Below are 21204 nucleotides of genomic sequence, written 5' to 3'. Positions count from 1 at the left end.
CCTAAAACCGTGACACGATTCGAACCGTGAGTTATGTGATCCGTTACACCCCCAGTAGAAGATGGTGTTCTTTGCTGGAAAAAACATCATCATGCAGTTTTCTATTTCACAAAATGTCATTAAAACTGTTTTCTCAGTTTAATCAGACTGTCACATACATCTAGTTTCTACTCAGAGAAGAAAATGTGGTTTATTTGGTTCATCTCAGTGCATCTGGACAGCTAGTAACCAACGTTGTGCAGCATAAGAGAACATTTGCTTTTAACTCATAAAAGATCAAACTTTTTCCAAAGTTTTGCTTTGCATATAAAATCAGTTCATTCTGGAGGTAGAGTTGATCAAACAAGACGTCTTCAGGTCAACAGGATGTAAAAACCTACATAGTTTATCATCTATGTGAACCTCAGACATCATACATTCAACTCATCTAAATTAAATAAATACTATTAAATACACAAAAAATGAGTATAACTACGTTAATTTCTTACTATCTCGATGACATTATTGAGATATTGTATTACTTAGATCCATTTATAATCTATTTCCACTTCACTATTTCAAGTTAGGTTAAAACAAAACCAGCTGTGTTTGCATAAAGGCTTTAGAATCTGGACTTAGTGCTGTGTTTGACAGCACAGCTGAGGGGAAGACGAGCATTTATGGGCTTTGTATTCTTTCCAGAACATCACTGGGAGGTTAATGGTTGGTCTGCGGTGGTGGAACCAGGTAGATGATGATGGTCGAAGCCACTGGGTGTTTGAATCCAGGAAGGTGGGATGTTGCTTTTCATTCTTCTGCCGTTGGAGGTTTTGAGCTCTCGGGTCTTTGACCTTCAACGGCACTGACCTCTTGGGCTGTATGATGTTGATAAATGCAGTTGTTTCCTGTCAGCAGGCCTCATGTTTTGCTAAAATGTCCTCACTGTGAGAATATCCTGTTTCCGTCAGGGCTCTGGGAAACAGCAAGTGTCAAATTCTGATTCCCGAATCTTCTGGCTTGGACTGATAATTTGCCCAATCATCTGGGTCCTATTTGCCTTCAGCACGCTGTTTTCTTTCAGGATTAAATGGATGGTAAGACTTTCTTTATTCTTCATTTTTTTCTGTTAAATAATCTCAAATTGCTGTCCTCCTGTCTTCCACGTAGCCTGTGGTGATCATGGCGGTGGTATTGCAAGGGGCCAACCTTTACGGGTATGTGCGGTGCAGAGTGGGAGGGAAAACCAACCTAAAGAATATGGCCACCAACTATTTTGGTCGGCAGTTCCTTAAGCAGGTGAACTCATTTCTGGGGAAAATGTAAATGTGAGTTTTTATCATTTTTGTGTCTAAAATGTGCCAATCTGTTTTCTCCTCAGACGCTGTCAAAAGAAGAGGAATCATAGACTGCAGCTCTGCCATTAAAAACCCATCATTCTACCTAATGCTGTGATATAGTCTTTTTCCTGAAGGACTCATAGAAACATGTTTGAAATCAGCCGTAGATGGGTTCATAGTTTTCCTTTTAACATATTTTCTAAGAAAAGCAGCTTTAAACCATCACTACAGGTGGGAGATATTCATGGAAAACGTTCAATTTGTGTATTAAGCCTTTTTATTTGTCTGTAGTTTTTAGTTCTTCTAGTAACTTCAGGAAACTTAAAAGGCTTTGAGGATGGACGTAAAAACATGTTTCCTTTGCAAAACTTACTCTGAAGTATTCCAAGTCATTTGTAAATATGTAAGTAAAGATACCATGTAAAGCATTTTCTGTGCAAATACATTTGTAACATTTTCCTGAAAAGTGTGAGGTGATTTCTTTTTAAAATGCCAGTATGGGACACATTCTTCAGAGTGCAGAATCCTCTGAAGGAGCAGTGTCTGCAGTCAAAGTCAGGAACCATGAACCCTCATGTTCCTGGATCCACTTCCAGTTTTTCAGAGTCCTTATTAAGAGCTGACTTTAACATTAGAGGATCACATCTTTCCCAGTCTCAGGGTGGAGATTATTTTTGTAGACTTGTTTTACTTTCAGTGTTAATAAGTTCCTATCACGTTTCCTCAAATTGTCTGGAAAACTAAAACAAATGTGTGCAAAAATAGCCCCAATTCATCAACACATTCACTATAGAGTGATGATAAAAAGACATCGTTTTGGGGACAATTTTATCAAGCCATCTTTTTGAAATTTTTATATTTTACTGGATTTATCACTAAATTCGTCATTCCGCATCTACACCATACTTTAATTTTATAATAAGAGCAACTGCGTCATCTAGCGGCTGGTCTGCCACTGGTCAGGCCAGAACATTTAAGCCACAACACACTGAATCATTATTATTTAAATATTGTATGTATTATGGAAAAATGTCAGTAGTAGCTTTAGTAATGACACTAGAGCATTTGTTCTCAGAAAACCGGCGTAGTATTTGATTGAAGAAACGTTCCGCCTTGGATCAACTCGGATGTGAAAGAAATGAACACACCCACCGGAAACACGGACGAACCGGCCTTCAAAGTAAAAGCAATTGGCCTATAAATACATTAAATGCACTGAGCTTCATGATCCTAATGGATATTAAAGTTTAAATATTTATCGTAGACAGTTCTCCTTCAAGTGTATGATGCATTTAGGTGTGTTTGTTTGCTCCTTCGGCGCAGCTCGAGTGGATTATTTTGAAAATAATACCAGAAGTGAGTGTTCGGTTTGACGCGCCCTCCTGACTTCAGCAGAAAACAACAGAAGAATTGAATGGTGGTTGTTTTTCACATTCTGTGATCCGAGCGGGTCATTTAGCTACATTTAGTCCGCTGGGGAGCCGCGCTCTGATGGGAATCAGCTCCAGGATGATTCCCATCGAGGACGCGTCCGCCAGGAAGCGGGAGATCGAGGAAAAACTCAAGCAGGTCAGAAGCGGAACTGAAGGAGCCGTTTCCCGCAGAGCATTATTCCCATTTCACCTTTAAAACATGAACGACTTTCTGTCAAATGCAGTGAGAAGTAAGCTGGTGGTGTCTGTGATGTTACAGGAACAGGAGACGCTGTCGTTCATCCGAGAAAACCTGGAGAAGAGCGATCAGCTGACCAAAGGGATGGTACGGGGCTTCATGTGACGATCTGCAGGCTGCGGAAACGGGAAAGACCTTTACAGGAGGCTTCACTGTCTGCATTTAAACCAAACTAACGAAAGACAAGAACGTCCTGCACAACGTGGCTTACTTTGACCTAAAAACAGAGAGTGTACATTTAAACGTATCTGCGGTGTTAAAATACTGAATTGTTCTGAACCGATTAGCAAAATCTCAAGACAAACCAGGTCTCAGTCAACGCAATTTTATCAGGGGTTAGCAGCCTTTAACAGTAAAAGAGCTATTTGGGCACGTTTTCTACTGATAGAAGGAGCCGAGTCTTACTTTAGCCTTTGAGAAATTTGGATTTGCGTCCAGGACCTTATTTTTCTGTTAGTAAATATTAATTATGTCTATTTTTGATACGAACAAAAACAAAAACGTTTGACAGAAGCTCTAATAACTTATTTCCCAAATAAAAGCTGTTCTGTGCCAAACAGGACCATCTCAGTGCATCTGGACAGCTGGTAACCAATGGTGTTCAGCATAATATAATGTGCTTCTAATTAATAAAAGATCAAACTTTTTATTAAAATCTGTTCATTCTGGAGGTAGAGTTGAACAAACAAGACGTCTTCAGGTCAACAGGATGTAAAAACATGCATAGTTTATCTTCTATGTGAACCTCAGACATCCATTTATACATTTAACTCATCTAAATTAAATAAATACTAAGTAATCCTTACTCCAAAACACTGCTATTTTATTTTTCTTGTATTTATTTATTTTTGTTTTGTTTACCCTCTTTGTCCTCAGCAGTCTTACTCTGCTGAGTTTTTGTTATTTTAGTTTGGGGTTGGATCTTGGTAGTCTTAGTTTTCAGGTTTTATTTGTTTTCTTTAGGTAGTTTTGTTTAGGGGGAGATGCTGACTCTGATGGTCGACATGTCTGGATCAGCAGTCTCCATGACTTATTTTATGTTTGTTCAAGGAGTCACCATGGAGAGATAAAAGAGCCTCGTGTTGATCTGGAGCTGCAGGTTGTGGACCTGTGAATTTGAAGTATTTGGTTATTTTTTCGGATTACTTTTTAAAAATTGTTATAGTTTGCAAAATAATTTTTAGATTTAATTTTTAACTTAACACATTTTCAGACAAAATGGTACAAAAAGAGTTAACAAAATGTTTTTTTTTATGATTAGCAAAATTGTTTTAGTTTTCCAAATTAAGATAATTTTGATTTTTATTAATCAGATTTTTAAATGAAGCCACAGACAGAATCTGACATATATGTAAGATTTTTAGAAATCTAACCAAATATCCTGAAGGCATTGCTACTAAGTCAGGGGTGTCAAACTCAATCGTACAAAGGGCCAAAATCCTAAACGTACCTTAAGTCGTGGGCCGAACAAGACAAACATTTATCGAACATTATAAAACTACATTTTGAAAACTTTAACTTTTTAACATAATTATGAACTTTATTTATAGCATTACCTGTGATAATGATAGTGTGAATGCTGCAAGCTGAATTTGGCTGCTGAAGATGCTGAAATTAATAGCCAGCTAAAATATTAGCTAAATGCCAAATAGGCCTAAAAACCAAAAAAAAAAAAAAACCCTTTGGTTAGCCAAAACAGCTAGCATGTAGCTGAAAAAAAAGCTAAACTTCAAAACAGCCTAAAAAACTGAAAAAAAACCTAAATTAGCCAAAACAGCTAGCATGTAAATATTAGCCTAGCTCCAAAACACCTTAAAAACTATTAAAAAAAAATAAATTTGCCATAACAGCTAGCATGTAGCTGAAATAGTAGCTAAACTCCAAAATAGCCTAAACAATCTTAGTAAGTTACTAAGTTACTAGTTACTACTCTTAGTAACTCACTAAGATTGAGATAGATATCTCTATCTCAATCTTAGTAAGTTCCAAAATAGTCCAAAAAGCTATCAGAATGCAATTTTTTAAAACTGTAACTTTTTAACATGATTATAAATACTACTAAAGCCAGGAATATTATTCCAGAATAAATCAACTTAAACTTGAATAACTTTTAATATTTTACTCTCCATATAAAAAAAAAATTGTCAAAATTATACAAGTTAGAAATGAGCGCAAGATAACATTGTCCCATTAATAACAATCAAATAAAATCATCTGGAGGGCCGGATATATATACCCGGCGGGCCCGATCCGGCCCCCGGGCCTTGACTTTGACACGGGTACTAAGTGATTCTCATGTCAGAAGTGCCTTTAACCCTCGTGCTGTCCTATCGGGTCCAGATGACCCCACCCTTACATTGCTGTGTGATCCTCCCATGACAAAGATGGACAGGATTTTATGTCTGCAACAGACATCAGTGAAGATGAAAAAAATCCTTGAAAAAAGAAAGTTCAGTGTGCTGTGTTGTGGGGTCCAGATGACCCCGCGTTTAATACCTGAAGCATTGTCTGGGATTCTTAAACACAAAATCTTAAACATACTGCTACTGTTTTCTACTTTTCAACCGTTAACACCATCAACGTATTTCCAGAAGATTCTGAAGGAGAAAAGCAGCTCGTTGAGCCACTTTTCTCCTTCAGAATCTTCTGGAATGATCGTGGTAACGGTTGAAAAACAACAGTAAATCAAAGAACATAAACACTGGAGCTCCGGTGTTAAAGCTGATCATACCAACAGCTTCCATCTACATCCTCGGGTGACTCGACCACCTTTTGTGCCGCTTCTGCCTTGACAGGTTTCCATCCTGTCTTCGTTTGAGAGCCGTCTGATGCAGCTGGAGAACTCCATCATCCCGGTCCACAAACAGACGGAGAATCTGCAGCGGCTGCAGGAGAACGTAGACAAGACTCTGTCCTGCATGGACCATGTCATCAGTTACTACCACGTGGCCAAAGACACTGACAGGATAATTCGTGAGGGGTGAGCAGCACCTCCTCCTCCTGAAGCAAATTCAAAGAAATGAGACGGCTGTGAAAATGTGCATGCTCTGTTCCAGACCTGCAGGCAGACTGGATGAGTACCTCGCCTGCATTGCAAAAATCCAGAAAGCAGTGGAGTATTTTCAGGACAACAACCCTGACAGCCCTGAACTCAACACAGTGGTGCAGTATCAGCCTTTGTCTCTCTGTTCTTCATCATTTACCTAAAAAGAAGAATAAATGAAATAGGATGGCATGTTTAAAAAAAAAAAATACAATCTTTAGCATAGAGCATAGAGATTAGGATATTTTTATGCTGAGTGATCTTCAAGTAACTCTACAAAACGCTGATGTTCTGCAGAAAGCGCGCTTTGAAAAGGGGAAAGAGCTGCTGGAAGCTGAGTTCCGCAGCCTCCTGACCCGCTACAGTAAGCCCGTTCCCCCCATCCTCATCCTGGATACCATCAGCGTGGACGAGGAGCTGGAGGTGCAGGAGGAGGTGGTGCTGGAACACCTTCCTGAAGCTGTACTCCAGGACATCATCTGCATCACTGGGTGGTTGGTGGAGTTTGGACGAAACCAGGGTAGGGCTGTCACTTCGTTGTTTCTTCCAGACTTTTGTTGAATGTTTTTTTATGGCTGATGTGATTCACGCGTATTAATGTGTGACCAGCACAAAAACTGATGGAAATTCATGTTGGCCTCTTGTAAAATGAGCAACCAAGATGCTCATTACAGCACTAACTGCACACATTTTAAGTTGTCGAGGCTAAATGTTGTTGGTCGCACACTCCACTCCAGTGAATATTAGTGGTGTAACGGATCACAAAACTCATGGTTCGGATCGTGTCACAGTTTAAGGGTCGTGGTTCTGATCAGTAAACAAAACAACAGAAAAAAACAAGAAGAGCGTGAAATTACTTTATTGAAAAGCTTTTAGTCATATGTTTGAGAAAACATATATAAAGTACATGAATTTAACGGCAATTACAATCAGTGTGGACAGACAATTGGTTTTGATGATGCGCGCGTGAGGTATGCAGCCGCAGTGGAAGGAGGGGGGGGGGGCCGCGGTGCACATGTGGGCTAGTGATCCATATGAATCATGGATTATCCGTGATCCGTTACACCCCTTATGAAAATCGTCTTTTTGGTGTTTTGAACAATTTCTTTTGACATTTCTCTCACAGGACCTATATAAAGAATTAACCATTGGAACTGCGTTTCTATTTCTTAATTCCAATCAGGAGCGGATAAAAAACCAGATGCTTAAAAATGCTCAGACTAATGATACAGTGACTGGAATGGGCGTGCCAGAGTCCCCCACTTCCACCCTAACCTGCTCATACTTAGGGTGCGAGACATGATGAGCGTTCAACACTCGTGCTGTAGTGAATTGAGATTCTGGCTCAAAACTTTACGACTGGATATTCATCCAATGTTGCTCTTCGGTATTTTAGCGCCCCCAATGTTAACTTGAGGTTGTAAGCTCGCACATTAGCGTGCAAACAGAGCTCTCGGTGACGGGGAGCGGAAGGGGGGTGTTGTTGATCTGTGTCAGTAGTTTCAGCTGCAAAATGAACTGTATTTCTAATGAGCTACTGCAAAAATCTGTCTTTAAAATCAAATCAAATATGTTTTTGGTTTTAGATAGAAACTTTCATTATAATGAAAAGATCACTGAGACGATTTCACGCTCATGGGTGTATGAAATGTGTTCTCGGCGGTGATCCAGCTCCTGGGGGAGCGGTGAGCTGCAGACACAGCTGTGCTCAGAAACCATTTGATGTATTATTAACTATAACTGTAACACGAACCCACCCTCCAGGTCCACGTGGGCAAGGAAAGTTTCAGCACACATTTAGAAATTTATGTTGCAAATAGTCAATTTCTTTTTCTTATTGCAGTCAGTTCTCAAGTTCACAGCTTTGTCAGGATGCTTTAGTCCAGGGGAGTCAAACTCAATCACACAAGGGCCAAAATCCAAAACACACCTTAGATCACGGGAGGAACAGGATAAACATTTATTGAACATTCTAAAACTACCTTTTTAAAACTTTGAAACCATAACTTTTTACGATAAATATGAATTAGATATATAGCATTACCTGTGATAATGCTAGTGTGAATGCTGGAAGCTGAATTTGGCTGCTGAAGATGCTGAAATTGATAGCTAAAAACACTGAGGCTGATAGCTGAAAAGGCTGACGCTAAAATATTTGCTAAGAGACAAATTAGCCTAAAAACAAAAAAAAAAATCCAGTTTAGCCAAAAAAGCTATCATTTAGCCAAAATATTCGCTAAACTTTCAAATATCCTCAGCATCCTTCTACCAATATATTCACCGTCTCTCCTCTGAACATGTCCAAACCATCTCAGTCTGGCCTCTCTGACTTTATCTCCAAAACCTCTAACATGTGCTGTCCCTCTGATGTATTCATTCCTGATCCTATCCATCCTGGTCACTCCCAAAGAGAACCTCAGCATCTTCATCTCTGCTACCTCCAGCTTTAGTCAGAGTTAAAAATGAGCTTTAACTGGCTGCTGTTTTGTGTTAAGTGTGACGCTGTGATGGCTGGCGTACAGGTCACTGTGAGATCATGCTACTTCTGGTTTAGTTAATCGATGCACGCTGTGCCTTTTGAAAGACAGACAACCTCACAGTGTAACAGTGAGACCCTTGAACCTTCTACATAGGCAGTAACCATGTGATCGACCAAGACTCATGTTAAGCCACAGAATGACTTAAATAGAGACTGACAGGTTTTTAAGAGATGGATTGTTCATGAACTGTCTTCTTTTGTTTTTGTCCTCCTCAGATTTTATGAACGTCTACTTCCAGATCCGGTCCAACCAGCTGGATCGTTCCATCAAAGGCCTGAAAGAGCACTTCCGTAAGAACAGCGCCTCCTCTGGTGTCCTCTACTCGCCTGCTGTCCAAACCAAACGCAAGGACACGCCCACCAAAAAGGTTCCCAAGAGACCAGGTCAGCAGCACACCACCGTTTTTCTGTCATCGTCCGCCAACAGTCACTAAACAGAGAAGACCCTTTAAATCTACATGACACTGTCAAGTAGGATTCAGTCAGATGTGAGGGTTTGAAGGACTGCACAGTGTGAGCACTTTCCCTGCACATGGCGCTGAACTCCATCCAGCCACCTTGATTGATCCGTTTGCTCCATTCATCTCACTCCTTCACTGTCTTCTCTAACCACCCTCTTCCCTTTCATAACTCCTGTGCTGTGATGACAGTCTACATCCCAGGTAAATGCAAAGCTTTCACTGTTGTGCTCTGTGCTCATGTCCAGTGGTTGCCGTGGTTACAAGTGGTGTTGGTGCTCTGAAGCAGCAGGTCTGAATGTGGCTGCTGGTGTTCAGACCTCTAGTTTCATGGCAGCTGCAGCAGCGGTGGAAGCCGTCCTGGAAACGCTCCAACCGGAACCTCAAAGATCCTGAACAGTTTCTTATGGGCAAAATCTTATCTACATATTTTACAGTAAAAAATTGAATAAGATATTTACAAAAATGCATGATCATTTCATTGTAAAACTACTACATGACTAAACAGACCTTTGAAAAAGACCAGCAGAGTTAATCAACATTCAGCAGACTTTAATGAACATTCACATTTCAAAGTGTGTCTGTAGCGTGAAACGTGTTGAAGCTTCTACTTTACTCATTTACATCAAATTGTTTTAAGAAATGTAGGTCACGAGGTTTTGGCATTATCCAGAATTTCTGCAGAAAACATGCTTTTGATCAGGAAGTCAAAGTTCTAAACTCTCACATCAAACCAAAGCAGCTTTTTCAAAAGTTGAACTTGGGCGGAGAGTAAAAATTTGAACCTTGATTCATCTGCTCTGTTAATGAGATTTTTGATATCAAAGACACTACTCACATTTGATAAGTGTCACCTATCAAAAATGCTGTGATTCTTTTCTTTTTTCCTTTTTTCATTTCAGTTTGAGATGAGTAAACCCAAGATAAGAAAGAGCTGTAGTAGTTACACATTTTCTGGTTTAAGTCATTTCAGTTCTAGGAAAATCAAGACTTTAATTCTTTCAAACTATTTTTTTTGATTAATGATACTAAAGAAAATGTTATAGATTTGTGTTGTATTGATGAAGCGATTGTGGTTGATTGAAGTCACCAACAGAAGAAACAGAGTTAGTATAAAGCTTCTGCTGCTGTGAAACTAAAGGCTGTGGAGCTTCACTGTGTGTGCAGAAGAGTTGTGTAGAACCACCGTGCGCTGCCGCAGGTTTGTGCTAGCAGAGGAAATCTTCAGTAATGCTAACGGTCTGCTTTTGCTTTGTTTAAATAAGCAAACTCGTGGTTGGATTCACTGGAGGGCTCAGCTGGAGTCGGCATTGATAGATTTTAGTCATAACTTCCGTTGTGAGTCTGTATAGCAGCTGGTGCTGAGCACTTCACTCAGCCTGAGTCACTAATGCCGTGCTGGAGCCTCAAAACCCACAACGGCAGCATAACACAACAGACATCTACCCAGAGCTTCTTTAAAGTCCCACTTCTGCTGTGAAAGCGTTCCCAGCCGTCTTTTAATTATGATGATGCAGTTTTTAGCAAACATCAAAAACATATTTTCTAGGACATAGTTTCTGCAGAGCAGCAGGAGTTCATTAGAAATTCACCTGATCCCTCATGATTTAAATAAATAAATATTCAGAAACACAGACTGATCTTAAATTATTTTATCATGTCCTCCACTATGACAAAAATGCTACAAGAACATGTTAAAAACACAGTTTTCATTGGAGTAGGTCTTTCAAGGGGCCCTGCCATGATATTTTTAAGCTTTTCAGAGTGAACTGTATCCATATATATGATCATATATTAGTTCTGGAACTCTAAAAAACAAATTATTTATGAAATATTTGTAATTTTTCGTAAGTTTTTTTCCTACCCGGAAGTAAAACGACTCGATTCCTGAAGCTCCGCCTGCCGCTGCGTGCTGCTGCTCCAAACTTCTTCAAAGATGGATGCACATACTATATCTGCCTTTCGTAGGCCCGGTCATTGACACACTGGTTCACAACACAAATACACGCGGCTTCTGCGCAACACTAGCCGTTCGGGCAGGGGGGGTCTTAAAGGAGCCCCGCCTCTAAGGTAACAAACACCTGTTTGAGCTGGAATTTATTGAAGACAGGACACAACTAGAAGATATAGGGTATTCTGTATCTAAAATGAAAGTTTTATGCTTGTCTCTACTAGCTCAGTGGAGAAATTGAGTGTTTGTGTTGGACTGGGGGGGGCTGAGACTCTTCCTGAAAGGGGCGGTCTCACTCTGTGACATCAGCATGTGAGGACCGGTTCGTTTTCGTTTTCAGCACAGGTTTTTAGATGATTACCCAGAAATGCATGATCAGATCAAAATGCCGCTTTGGGGTTCTTGACAGAGAGGAATGAACAGTAGAATACACTTAAAAGCTCAAAAAGTAGAATTTTCATGATATTGCCCCTTTAAGTCTTTATGAAAACATCAGAAGAATGACCTCATATGTTTCCAGATTAACAGCAGACAGTCTTCATTGTCTTCTTGTCCTGACTTCTGCTTCGTTTTTGTCACGCAGTTGTTATGGAAGCTTCTGGACCAGTTTCTGTGCAGACGTGTTTTGCTGGTATTGTACCAGTAAAATAATGAGAGGCTGTCATTTTTTGGTTGTGCAGCGATTCTCTGGCTTCTCTGAATCACTGCAGGTTAAATGTTTTTGGGAAAGGCCTCCTGACTCCTCAGTGAAGTGTTAGCCTGTCGGCTGTAGTACAAAGAGAAGATGTAGTTGCTGACTCTTTGTCAAGTTGCCCATGTTGGTTATCATTGGCTGCATGTGTGGTAAAGCCAGTGTCTGCTGCTAACATGCGGAGCTTTGTCATTTGCATTTCTTTACTTTGTTAAGGTAAGAAAATTCAATGAGCGCACCTCTAAATGTGCCACTTGCCTACTAACCCACCAATGAGCTGAGGCTGTGTCATGTTGTAATGTTTGCCGGATATAATCTGAATATCATCTGCTGATGTTCCTGGTAATTGTATGAACTGTGACCTAACCTGTGTGTTTTCTTACATGGCCCTGGGACTGTGTTTCTGCACAGCCGTCCTGTAGTGCTACTGTTTGGTTGACTGGTTGTGGTGCTAGGTGTTGCTCTCACTCCCCCACCCATAAATAAACTCTGCTGGCTGCCTGATTGGTGGAGGGATGTGGTGTCTGCCTTTCATCACCTGTTTCCTAGATCTGCTTTTTCTTCTTCCTCTTCCTTCTTGTGTTTCTTGGTTGTCTGGACCTTGCTGGCCCCACTCCCCTCCTCTGGACTCTTTCTCTGTGTTTATGGGACCAGGGACCATTCGCAAGGCTCAGAACCTTCTGAAACAGTACTCACAGCATGGGCTGGATGGGAAAAAGGGGGGTTCTAACCTCACTCCTTTGGAAGGTAAAGCACCTTGGTCTTCTCTGTCTCTTTCTTTCCAGCTGGTTTAGTCAAACACAAAGTCCCAACAGCCAGTCACAGCAGCTTTTAGACTGCACAGCTTCAAATCGTTGGACATTTGATGGACACCGCTAACATCCATACAGATGAACAAGAAGGATTTGTCAAAAGGTTCTAAAAAAATCAGAGTTTGGTCTGTGATGTTCTTCATTGAAACACTTCTACTGCTACAGACAGAATGTTAAACAGAGTCTAGGAAATCACATTGTTTGGTATTTAAAGAATTTATTTGTATAAAATATGTATTCAGTCAGTAACAAAAGCTTGCCTCAGTACTTTGTAATGTAAACCAGTTTCAGTGACAGAGGTCAAAGGTTACCTGTAGATCTTTACGTAGACACTCCTTACTTTCCTGGGTGATATGTTCATGTCATTTTCATGCTGGAAGATCCAGACATGTTTCATGGAAGGCATGGAAGTGCAATAATGTTGTTATTATTATTTACTTTTTCCTATGTGCAGTACATGTATATCTTCCTACGGTTGTCCCTTAAATTGTCTTCTTTATTCTGGAGAGCACCAAGATTTTTCGTTGTATCACAAGCTCCTTGTGCAACAATGACAATAAAAAAAGATTCTGATTCATCCTCAACGCTCTCACTGACCGAAGGAGGTTTTTGAGCAAACTCCCCATACACGACTCCATTCATATTTTGCTTCAAGTGGATCAGTCGGGTCTTTGACCTGCTCCCCCCTGTAGTTCTGGGCTCTTTACAATCTTATTGCTGGTGTCCTTTGAAAGCTCTTTGGTATTGGTGGAGAGGTCAAAGTCTGACTGCCTAAAGTTGTGGACAGGTGTCTTTTATACAGATAAGCAGTTCAGACAGGGTACATTTATACAGACAAGTGGAACTGATCTGTGTTACTTGTTTGTAGATAAATACTTTTATTCTGCACCATTAAACAAAATTCTTTAAATTCTTTTAAAATCAAACAATGTGATTTCCTGGAGTATTTTTTATGTTCTGTTTCTCACAGGTGAAGTGTTTCTATGATGAACATCTTGATAAACACAGACCAAGCTCAAATTTTTAAGTGGGACAACTTGAGGAATCTGCGACTGACAGATACTTTTTTTGCTTCACTAAATCTAAGCAAAAATTTGTCTCCAAGCAATTTTAAAGCAAAGCTCACTTGAGGTTTTTTGGCCCTGCTAAATTACATATTTACCTTTCTTTATTGTAGTAAAATTAGAATTCCTAAATTTGACTTTGATTCTGAATTTAATTTGTGAAGAACTGCAAAATAAAATCATCGTATTTATACTAACAATTTTAAGTTAAATTATTCAAATATAATTTAGTCTCCACTCCGTCCCTTGCCCCCATAGAAACATATGTCTCAGATAACATTACAGATGAATGATGGTATCCTACCAGTGATTAAATTAATAGGTTTAATATAGTGAAGATAAGGTAAAAAGTGGCTCGAGCTCCCTCATGTAACCCCTTTAACTAATTACAAAAAAGTTTTATTTTTATATTGGTTAATTCACACATCAGTTCATGCAAACTTGTATATCGCCAACTATTCATTTTAAACAAAGTCTCTTGGAAGTTAGCATAGATTTTCAAATCAATATGGGTCGTTGAGTTATCAGGCAAATTAATTCATTGTCTGTTTCAACTTCCATCCAACTAAATAATTGGTGTCAGAAGTGGGATTTTCCGGTACCCATTTTCCTGTCAAAAGCTGCAATAAATCCAAAGCTGTTGGGACATTTGAAGCTGTTTTTGTCCCACAGTTTGACATGCAGACTGGTTCAGAACCAGTCTATATTTCACTCATCTTGGGGGAGTATGCCCTGCTTTTTCTCTGTGGTGCTTGGTGGTGGTCGGTTCAGCTGCTCCAGGGTCAGTTTTGTCCCCTCTCCCCTCTTAGCCTAGTCTTGACCTCGTTTTGACTAGTCTCCCTGCTGCCCGCCCCACCCACCAGGTTACGATCATGACCCACGGGTCAAACACATCTCTGACGCCCTGACTGAGAAGCATGGTGCTGCCTCAGGTGAGTGAATTACAGAAGATGAGGTTGATCAGAACGACAACCTCGGCCCAGCTTGTTCTTTTACCAATCAAGTGCTTATAAATTGAGGGGTTAAACTCTGGGCTGTAGTCAGCAGCTGAAAATCAGTTTTTGTTTAGATCCTTGTCTTGTAGCTGACACTTGTGTTTTGTTGGCTGACAGTAGCTCTCGTTATGCAACTCTTAGGGAAAGACGATGTTCTTGACATTGAGATCGACTCCTACATCCACTGTATCAGCGCCTTTGTGAAGCTGGCTCAGAGCGAGTACGCCCTGCTGACGGAGATCATCCCCGAACACCACCAGAAGAAGACCTTTGACTCCCTCATTCAGGTCAGAGGAGTCCAAACTGATTATTTTCCAGATGTAGAAAGATTTTGGTTTTAGGTTTCACGAGTTGGTCATCTGGTGATGGTTTCACTACAATCTGCAGAAATGAGACATCACAGTTGAGGAACAAAATTGTCTGAGTTATCCAAACCCAAAATAACAAACAAAAGCAAAGAAAGCAACCCCATCACATTTTTAACCTGTCTGCTCTTTCTCTTCTGACTCCTGACATCAACAAGACACGTTTCAACATCCAGTTTGTTCAGCTTGAGGGCGTTCTCTCTTTGTTGATTGTGTTTCCAGTAGATGAGATCTTACCATCAAAAACCCTTCAGTCACTCTAACCATTTTTCTTCTTCATGTCTTGAATCAAACATTTCTAGATCAGATGTCATCTGTTTACTGGATCTAAGGGGATAACATCTCTCAAAAATCTGGGTGTTTATTCATTTGTATTAGCTGTACCATAGATGGTCCTAGAAAAGACTGAATGACTTCAATGATTAAAAACAGGATATTGGCCCCAAACCACATTCTGTCTGCAGGGTCAGTTTCATCATGTCTGTCCACAGGAAGCACTGGACAACCTCATGCTGGAAGGAGACAACATCGTGTCTGCAGCTCGCAGGGCCATCATGCGCCACGACTACTCTGCAGTGCTCACCATCTTCCCCATCCTCAGACATCTGAAGATGAATAAGTCTGACTTTGACTCCACACTTCAGGTGGGGTCTGTGCCGTCTCAGTGCTGGAGTTAGCTGGATTTAGGGTTTTTAGGGATTGTACTTTATTTGACATGCAGGGAACAGCAGCGAGCACCAAGAACAAACTGCCAACGCTCATCACATCCATGGAGACGATTGGAGCCAAAGCACTGGAAGAGTTTGCAGACAGCATTAAGGCACGAGGCTTCACTCCAACCATTCCTTGTCTGTTGGTTTCTGGTCATTTACTGTGTTTTCTCTCCACCACCCACAGAATGATCCTGACAAAGAGTACAACATGCCCAAAGATGGAACAGTGCATGAGCTCACCAGCAATGTAAGATCTGTTGGTTCTCTGTACCTTCTCTTTGCTTATTTCACATGTCAAAGATATTTAAGGTTTAGGTTGATTTTATCTGGAATAATATTCCTGCCTTTTGTATTATTCATGTTTATGTTAAAAAGTTACTGTTCTAAAGTTTAAAAAACTTGCATTCTGGTAGCTTTTTGGACTATTTTTGCATTTACTAAAACATATTTAGGCTATTTTGGAGTTTAGCTAATATTTCAGCTGCTTGCTAGCTGTTATGGCTAATTTAGTCTTTTTTATTAGTTTTTTAGGCTGTTTTGGAGTTAGGCTTATATTTACATCCTAGATGTTTTGGATTATGTTTGTTTCTGCTTTTTGGGCTGTTTTGAAGTTTAGGTATTTTATTAGCCACATGCTAGCTGTTTTTGCCAACCCAAGTTTTTTTTTTTTTTTTTTAGGATAATTTGGCATTTAGCTAATATTTTAGCTGGCTATCAGCTTCAGCATTTTTAGCTATCATCTTCAGCTTCTTTCACTATCAGCACTAGCATCTTCAGTGGCCAAATTCAGCTTACAGCATTTATACTAGCATTATCACAGGTAATGCTATATATCTAGATCATAATTGTCTTAAAAAGTTACAGTTTTAAAGTTTTAAAAATGTAGTTTTAGAGTGTTTAATAAATGTTTTTCCTCTTTGGCCCTCGATCTAAGATGTGTTTTGGATTTTGGCCCCTTGTGTGATTGAGTTTGACACCCCTGGCTTATTTGGTTTATCTGAGTTTTTTGTCTTTGCTCAGGCAATTCTGTTCCTGCAACAGCTGCTAGACTTCCACGAGACGGCAGGAGCCATGCTGGCCTCTCAAGGTTTGCCTTCCTTTGTGGAGCTCTGGAGCTCTCCAACCATCAGTCTGTCTGAAACCTCTAAACACATTTCAAAATTCTGAAATGTGAAGCTTAGGAGATATTTATATATATATATATATATATATATATCACTTCGAAACATTTCAACTCAAGATATTCTTACATTTAAAAATACTCAAAATTTTCATATAAAGAAAACAAAGTGCATTGCATCTTGGAAAAAAAGGGCTTTTAAAAGAAAGCAAGACATATCAGTTCTTTCAGTGTTCCTCGCTGCTATAACCTCATCTCTCTGGGGACAGACGGAGCAGCGTCTTTCTCCTGCCAATGCAGGACAGGCCACCAATGCTTTTATGGAGCTCTTCAAAATAAGAAAAAATAAAAAATCTCTCAACATCATCCCAGTCTTCCATGAAGTAGCGATAAGGTCTTGTCGAGAAAAACTTTTGACAGCAGCTCCTCCCACATGCGGCGAGTGTCACGTTTTTGAACACACCTTTGAACAAGCGTTCAGCAGTGAGTTTGACACATCTAAACAAAGCTGGCAGACACAAATTTGAAGCCCGCATCACATTTATTCTGAACACTTCGAGCCATCCTCTTTATAGAGGAACAGAAAAGCAAAGTACTCTCACTTAAATGACGCTTGTGGGTGGGGGGGTCTGCAGTACACGTGTGTTCCAAACCATGAATACTGATCTGGACGGATCACGGATCAGCCATGATCCATTGCACCCCTAAAGTCCAGAAGATCCTGCCACTCTAACAGCTCCCTCGTTTTAGCAAACAGTTCCCCCGCGTGCATGCAGCAGATTCAGATAAACTGTCCGAGTCATGGTCCCACAGATGAGGGCTCTGAGGTTCCCCCGCTCAGGCTGTCCCTGAGCATCACTTCCCGATATCCCCTCATCCGAGTTTTCCCTGTTAGCTCGTCCTCAGCTCCCTGACTCAGATGTGATCTAAAGCCTGACTTTCCTCCTGCATGCTTTCACCTGTAAGACTTCCCTCCTGCTGCCTCGTCTTAATCTCTTCATTTTCCCTTCGTCGTCTGGTAACTGTTGGCCTACTCTGGAATAACAAATCTCTTTTAACCCTTTTGCACTTGTGCCTCTTTCTCTGTCTCTTCTCTGTTGCTTTGCCTGGGTCGTTTTAGTGCTGGGGGACACTTACAATATACCTTTAGACCCCCGAGGTAAGCCTGAGTCTGGATGTGGACCCCATGCGTCCTGACCTGTCTGTGAAGTTTCCTTGAAGCTCGTCTGTAGTTGATTGTTCACAGATGTGCATGTTTGCATCGGTGATTCAGGATGAACTTTTGAGATGTCGTGTGTTTGTTTCCAGAGAGTTCATCTGCGACCAACTATTCCTCCGACTTCAACAAACGCCTCCTGAGCTCTTATATCTGTGAGTTCTAACTGACCCCATCGCGCTGAGTTGAGCTGCTCTTTAAACCGCTCATCATTCTCTGTCTTCCTTCAGGTAAAGTTTTGGGAAACCTTCAGCTAAACCTGCTCAGTAAATCCAAAGTTTACGAAGATTCAGCCCTGAGTGCCATTTTCCTTCACAACAACTACAACTACATCCTCAAGTCTCTGGAGAAGTCTGTGTCTGTTCTACAGTCCAATCACTACAGCCTTTTCCTTTTCCTTCATCCGTGGAATCTGTCACCAACATGCAGGTCCGAGCTGATCCAGCTGGTCACCGTGACTCAGAAGAGAGCCGAGGCCTCCTACAAAGAGCTGATACAACAGCAGATTGAGTTCTACCAGCGCAGGTAAATTCAAAGCTCACCTGATGTCAAGATTTCAGTGTCCTGCTGGCTCTGAACCAACATGTCCGTCTGCTGCAGCTGGCTGAAAGTCACAGAGCACCTGACGGACCGCAACATGCCCGTCCTGCAGCCTGGCATGAAGGTCAGAAACCACTGCTGACAGGATCTTAAACGCAGCACTGAGGCACTTAGCTTGAGGCAGTTCAGCTGACACAGCAGAAACAAGTGAACCTGATGAAAGGTCCAATGTTTCCTGGTTGCTGAAGGTGAATTTACTACAGGGACAATTTACCCGAATAGTCTACTTTGTTTTGGTAGGTGTAAAGGTTTAACTCTTCTTAGTGGTGGGGGTGGGAAGGGGTGGGGGGGATGTCTGGATCTCCCTCAATCACACTGAACTTGACTGGATGACGTTATCTGCTCTCCTGTCCTAGTGTGCCGAAGCTTGGAGTCATTTGGGCAGCAGGGAGACTAGACTAGTCAGTCAGGTCATAACTCGGCAGAGAGGGGTAGGGGGTAGAGGGGGGTCATGATGTGGACGAGTCTTTGAACTGCCACATATATCAGACATCTACAACTGGCTTTTTTATCCTCCTGAAATCAGAAGATCCCATCTCAGAGGGACAGGAGTCGGCTCTGAGATTAGACTGCTGTGAGGCTTCATTATCAGCTGGTGATCCAAAACACTGCAGCCGTAGTTCTGATGGAGATGAGTGGAGATCAGTCATTCATCGTTCGCTTCCCTCCGTTGGCTTTTTCCTAATAGTAGATCAGAGTTCAAATGGTTTGACTGACATCCAGAACTTGTATCACAGTTCTATGTTTTTCAAATACAGTACTTGGTACTTCGTTTGGTGGATAACTATTTTTTTTCTAAACTTTCCAAACTGGGATGTAGATCCAACCAGTCCCAGAAGCATTATGTATTGTATGTAGCTTTAAGCTTCAAACAATTAGTTTTTCTTGTATTTGGCAGTGATTTGGGACAGGGACATTGTACCTCATCACTCCAAATGTGAGTGACTGCGTAGGACAAAGTAACTTTTGGGTGTCCCCAATTATACGTAAGGTGTAGCTCTAATAACATTAAAAATGCTACTTCCAAGGTTTTCACATATTAAAAATAAAGAAATAAACTAGATGTATTTAGGATCCACATACGTTTATTTTAGCAGTGAAGTTAAACTTCAATGAGAAATTTCTCTTTAGAAACTAGTTCCCAGTGGTTACATGAGGAACTGAAGCAGATGTTTTGTGCTGTACTATATAACACTTTAGGACGAGATTTACTTCAATTGAACTGTGCTAAACAAGTTTGGTTCAGGCTCAAAAGTTTAATATGAAACTAAACCCAGATCTTTGTTGTTTTGTGAAGACTCATCATGTAAACTATGAACCCTTCAATGTTTTCTCCTCCTTCAGCTGAAAGATAAAGAGCGGCAAGTGATTAAAGATAAGTTCAAGGTAAGGTATTTAAAGCAGCGCTGAACAAAAGGAGCTTTGAGCTGAAGCTCTGACCAGAGTGTCTCTTAGGGTTTCAATGACGGTTTGGAGGAGCTGTGTAAGATCCAGAAGGGTTGGGCCATCCCAGACAAAGATCAGCGAGACTTCATCCGCCAAGCTCAGAAGAGAGTGGTGTCTGAAGCTTACCGAGCCTTCCTGCAGAGGTGAGGGACACGGCACAGCTACAGCCTGAGTGTTGTGCTGCGTTCACACCAGGCTTGTGTGGCGTGATCAAGAACGCTTTGAACATGGGTTCTTGAACGTGCTTTTAGCACGTGATGTTCACACAGGACTTTTTTATTTTCTACCTAATTCCAGAGCATACACTCACAGTTGGAAGAGGCTGGTGTGAAATGTCAAAGCAGTGCAAATCTCATGAATCTGGCTGCAGATGTTTTCTTTCACAGATTTATTCCCATATATGACAACCTTCGTGTCATACAATTACAGCCGGTCACAAACCACAATTATTAATTTATCCTCCATAATCACTTTTCAAACAGCTGGTACTTCTGTGTTTTGAAATACGTCACTACTAGTCTCTGACTGCTCAAAGTTGAACCAGTTTAACTTTCAACATACATTCAACAACTGAAAACCTGTGCACGTTGACATGGACTTTTCAGTGTCCGTTTCCGATGTGGAGGCAGCATCCTTCTTCAGTTCTTCTGCTCCATCATATTTGATTTAAAACTGTAAAGGAAAAAGCTTGATTGTGATCCAACAATATAATACTGTATGTAAGTCACAGCTGCTCTTCCCATGAACTCTTTTCCAGATGTACCAACATTTCATTCACCAAGAACCCTGAGAAGTACCACAAGTACCGACCAGAAGAGGTGGAGGAGATGATCGAGAAGCTGTTCGACACTTCTGCCTGAGATGACTCAGAATACTCGTCTTTGATGAGGCTCAAAGCTGCATTCATCACACAAAGTTTATGTATTTTAATCTGATAAATAAACTAGAATTTCACTTTGACTCGTTGATGAAGATTTTCAGCAGACATGCCAAAACATGGGCTTTTAGAATCTCTCAAATAGGCAACAAATAGATTTGAATGTACATTATTGACTGTAGCATGTACAGTTAAACAAGTGCTGTTCAGTCTCCGATTCCTCAGGTTGTCCCTCTGAAATAGCTAAGTTGTGTCTGTGATGTTGATCATAGAAACACTAACTGGGAGAGACAAAATGGGGGGGGTTCCAGAAAGTCATACTGTTTG

General features: G+C 40.8%; 2 protein-coding genes across 15 annotated transcripts in view; both read left to right on the top strand.

Annotated features, from left to right (window-relative positions):
- The window catches only part of tvp23b (trans-golgi network vesicle protein 23 homolog B (S. cerevisiae)), a 6944-nt gene extending 5162 nt beyond the window's left edge, over positions 1-1782 (top strand). The window contains exons 4-7 of one of the 2 annotated variants that reach the window (XM_024285666.1): positions 682-771; positions 948-1073; positions 1147-1275; positions 1358-1782. In XM_024285666.1, the coding sequence (XP_024141434.1) occupies positions 682-771; positions 948-1073; positions 1147-1275; positions 1358-1384 (372 nt within the window). In that variant the 3' untranslated portion in view covers positions 1385-1782. The remainder of the gene's footprint in view (positions 1-681; positions 772-947; positions 1074-1146; positions 1276-1357) is intronic. The other variant, XM_024285667.1, reaches the window with a different exon arrangement.
- Positions 1783-2664: 882 nt separating this feature from the next.
- Positions 2665-20960, top strand: exoc7 (exocyst complex component 7). 13 transcript variants are annotated; one of them, XM_024284604.2, is made up of 22 exons: positions 2667-2885; positions 3009-3074; positions 5783-5967; positions 6044-6149; positions 6328-6550; positions 8786-8953; positions 9220-9231; positions 12324-12416; positions 14409-14477; positions 14682-14827; positions 15397-15549; positions 15627-15725; positions 15803-15865; positions 16639-16705; positions 17859-17897; positions 18047-18109; positions 18185-18305; positions 18384-18479; positions 18555-18618; positions 19899-19940; positions 20010-20143; positions 20758-20960. In XM_024284604.2, exons 1-22 carry the CDS (start codon positions 2808-2810, stop codon positions 20858-20860), a joined length of 2190 nt encoding a protein of 729 aa, XP_024140372.1. In that variant the 5' UTR covers positions 2667-2807; the 3' UTR covers positions 20861-20960. The 13 variants fall into 13 exon arrangements, 12 of the variants coding, with proteins under 12 accessions (XP_024140372.1, XP_024140373.1, XP_024140376.1 ...); XR_002920589.2 differs by lacking the exon at positions 20758-20960 and having other exon boundaries at positions 2665-2885; positions 18555-18742; positions 20010-20103; XM_024284605.2 differs by lacking the exon at positions 9220-9231.
- The last annotated feature ends 244 nt before the right edge of the window (positions 20961-21204 follow it).

This window comes from Oryzias melastigma, linkage group LG19, assembly GCF_002922805.2.
Source record: "Oryzias melastigma strain HK-1 linkage group LG19, ASM292280v2, whole genome shotgun sequence".
Lineage (NCBI taxonomy): Eukaryota > Metazoa > Chordata > Actinopteri > Beloniformes > Adrianichthyidae > Oryzias > Oryzias melastigma.
Note: the sequence above shows the minus strand (reverse complement) of the source record. Positions and strands in the feature narration are given on the sequence as shown.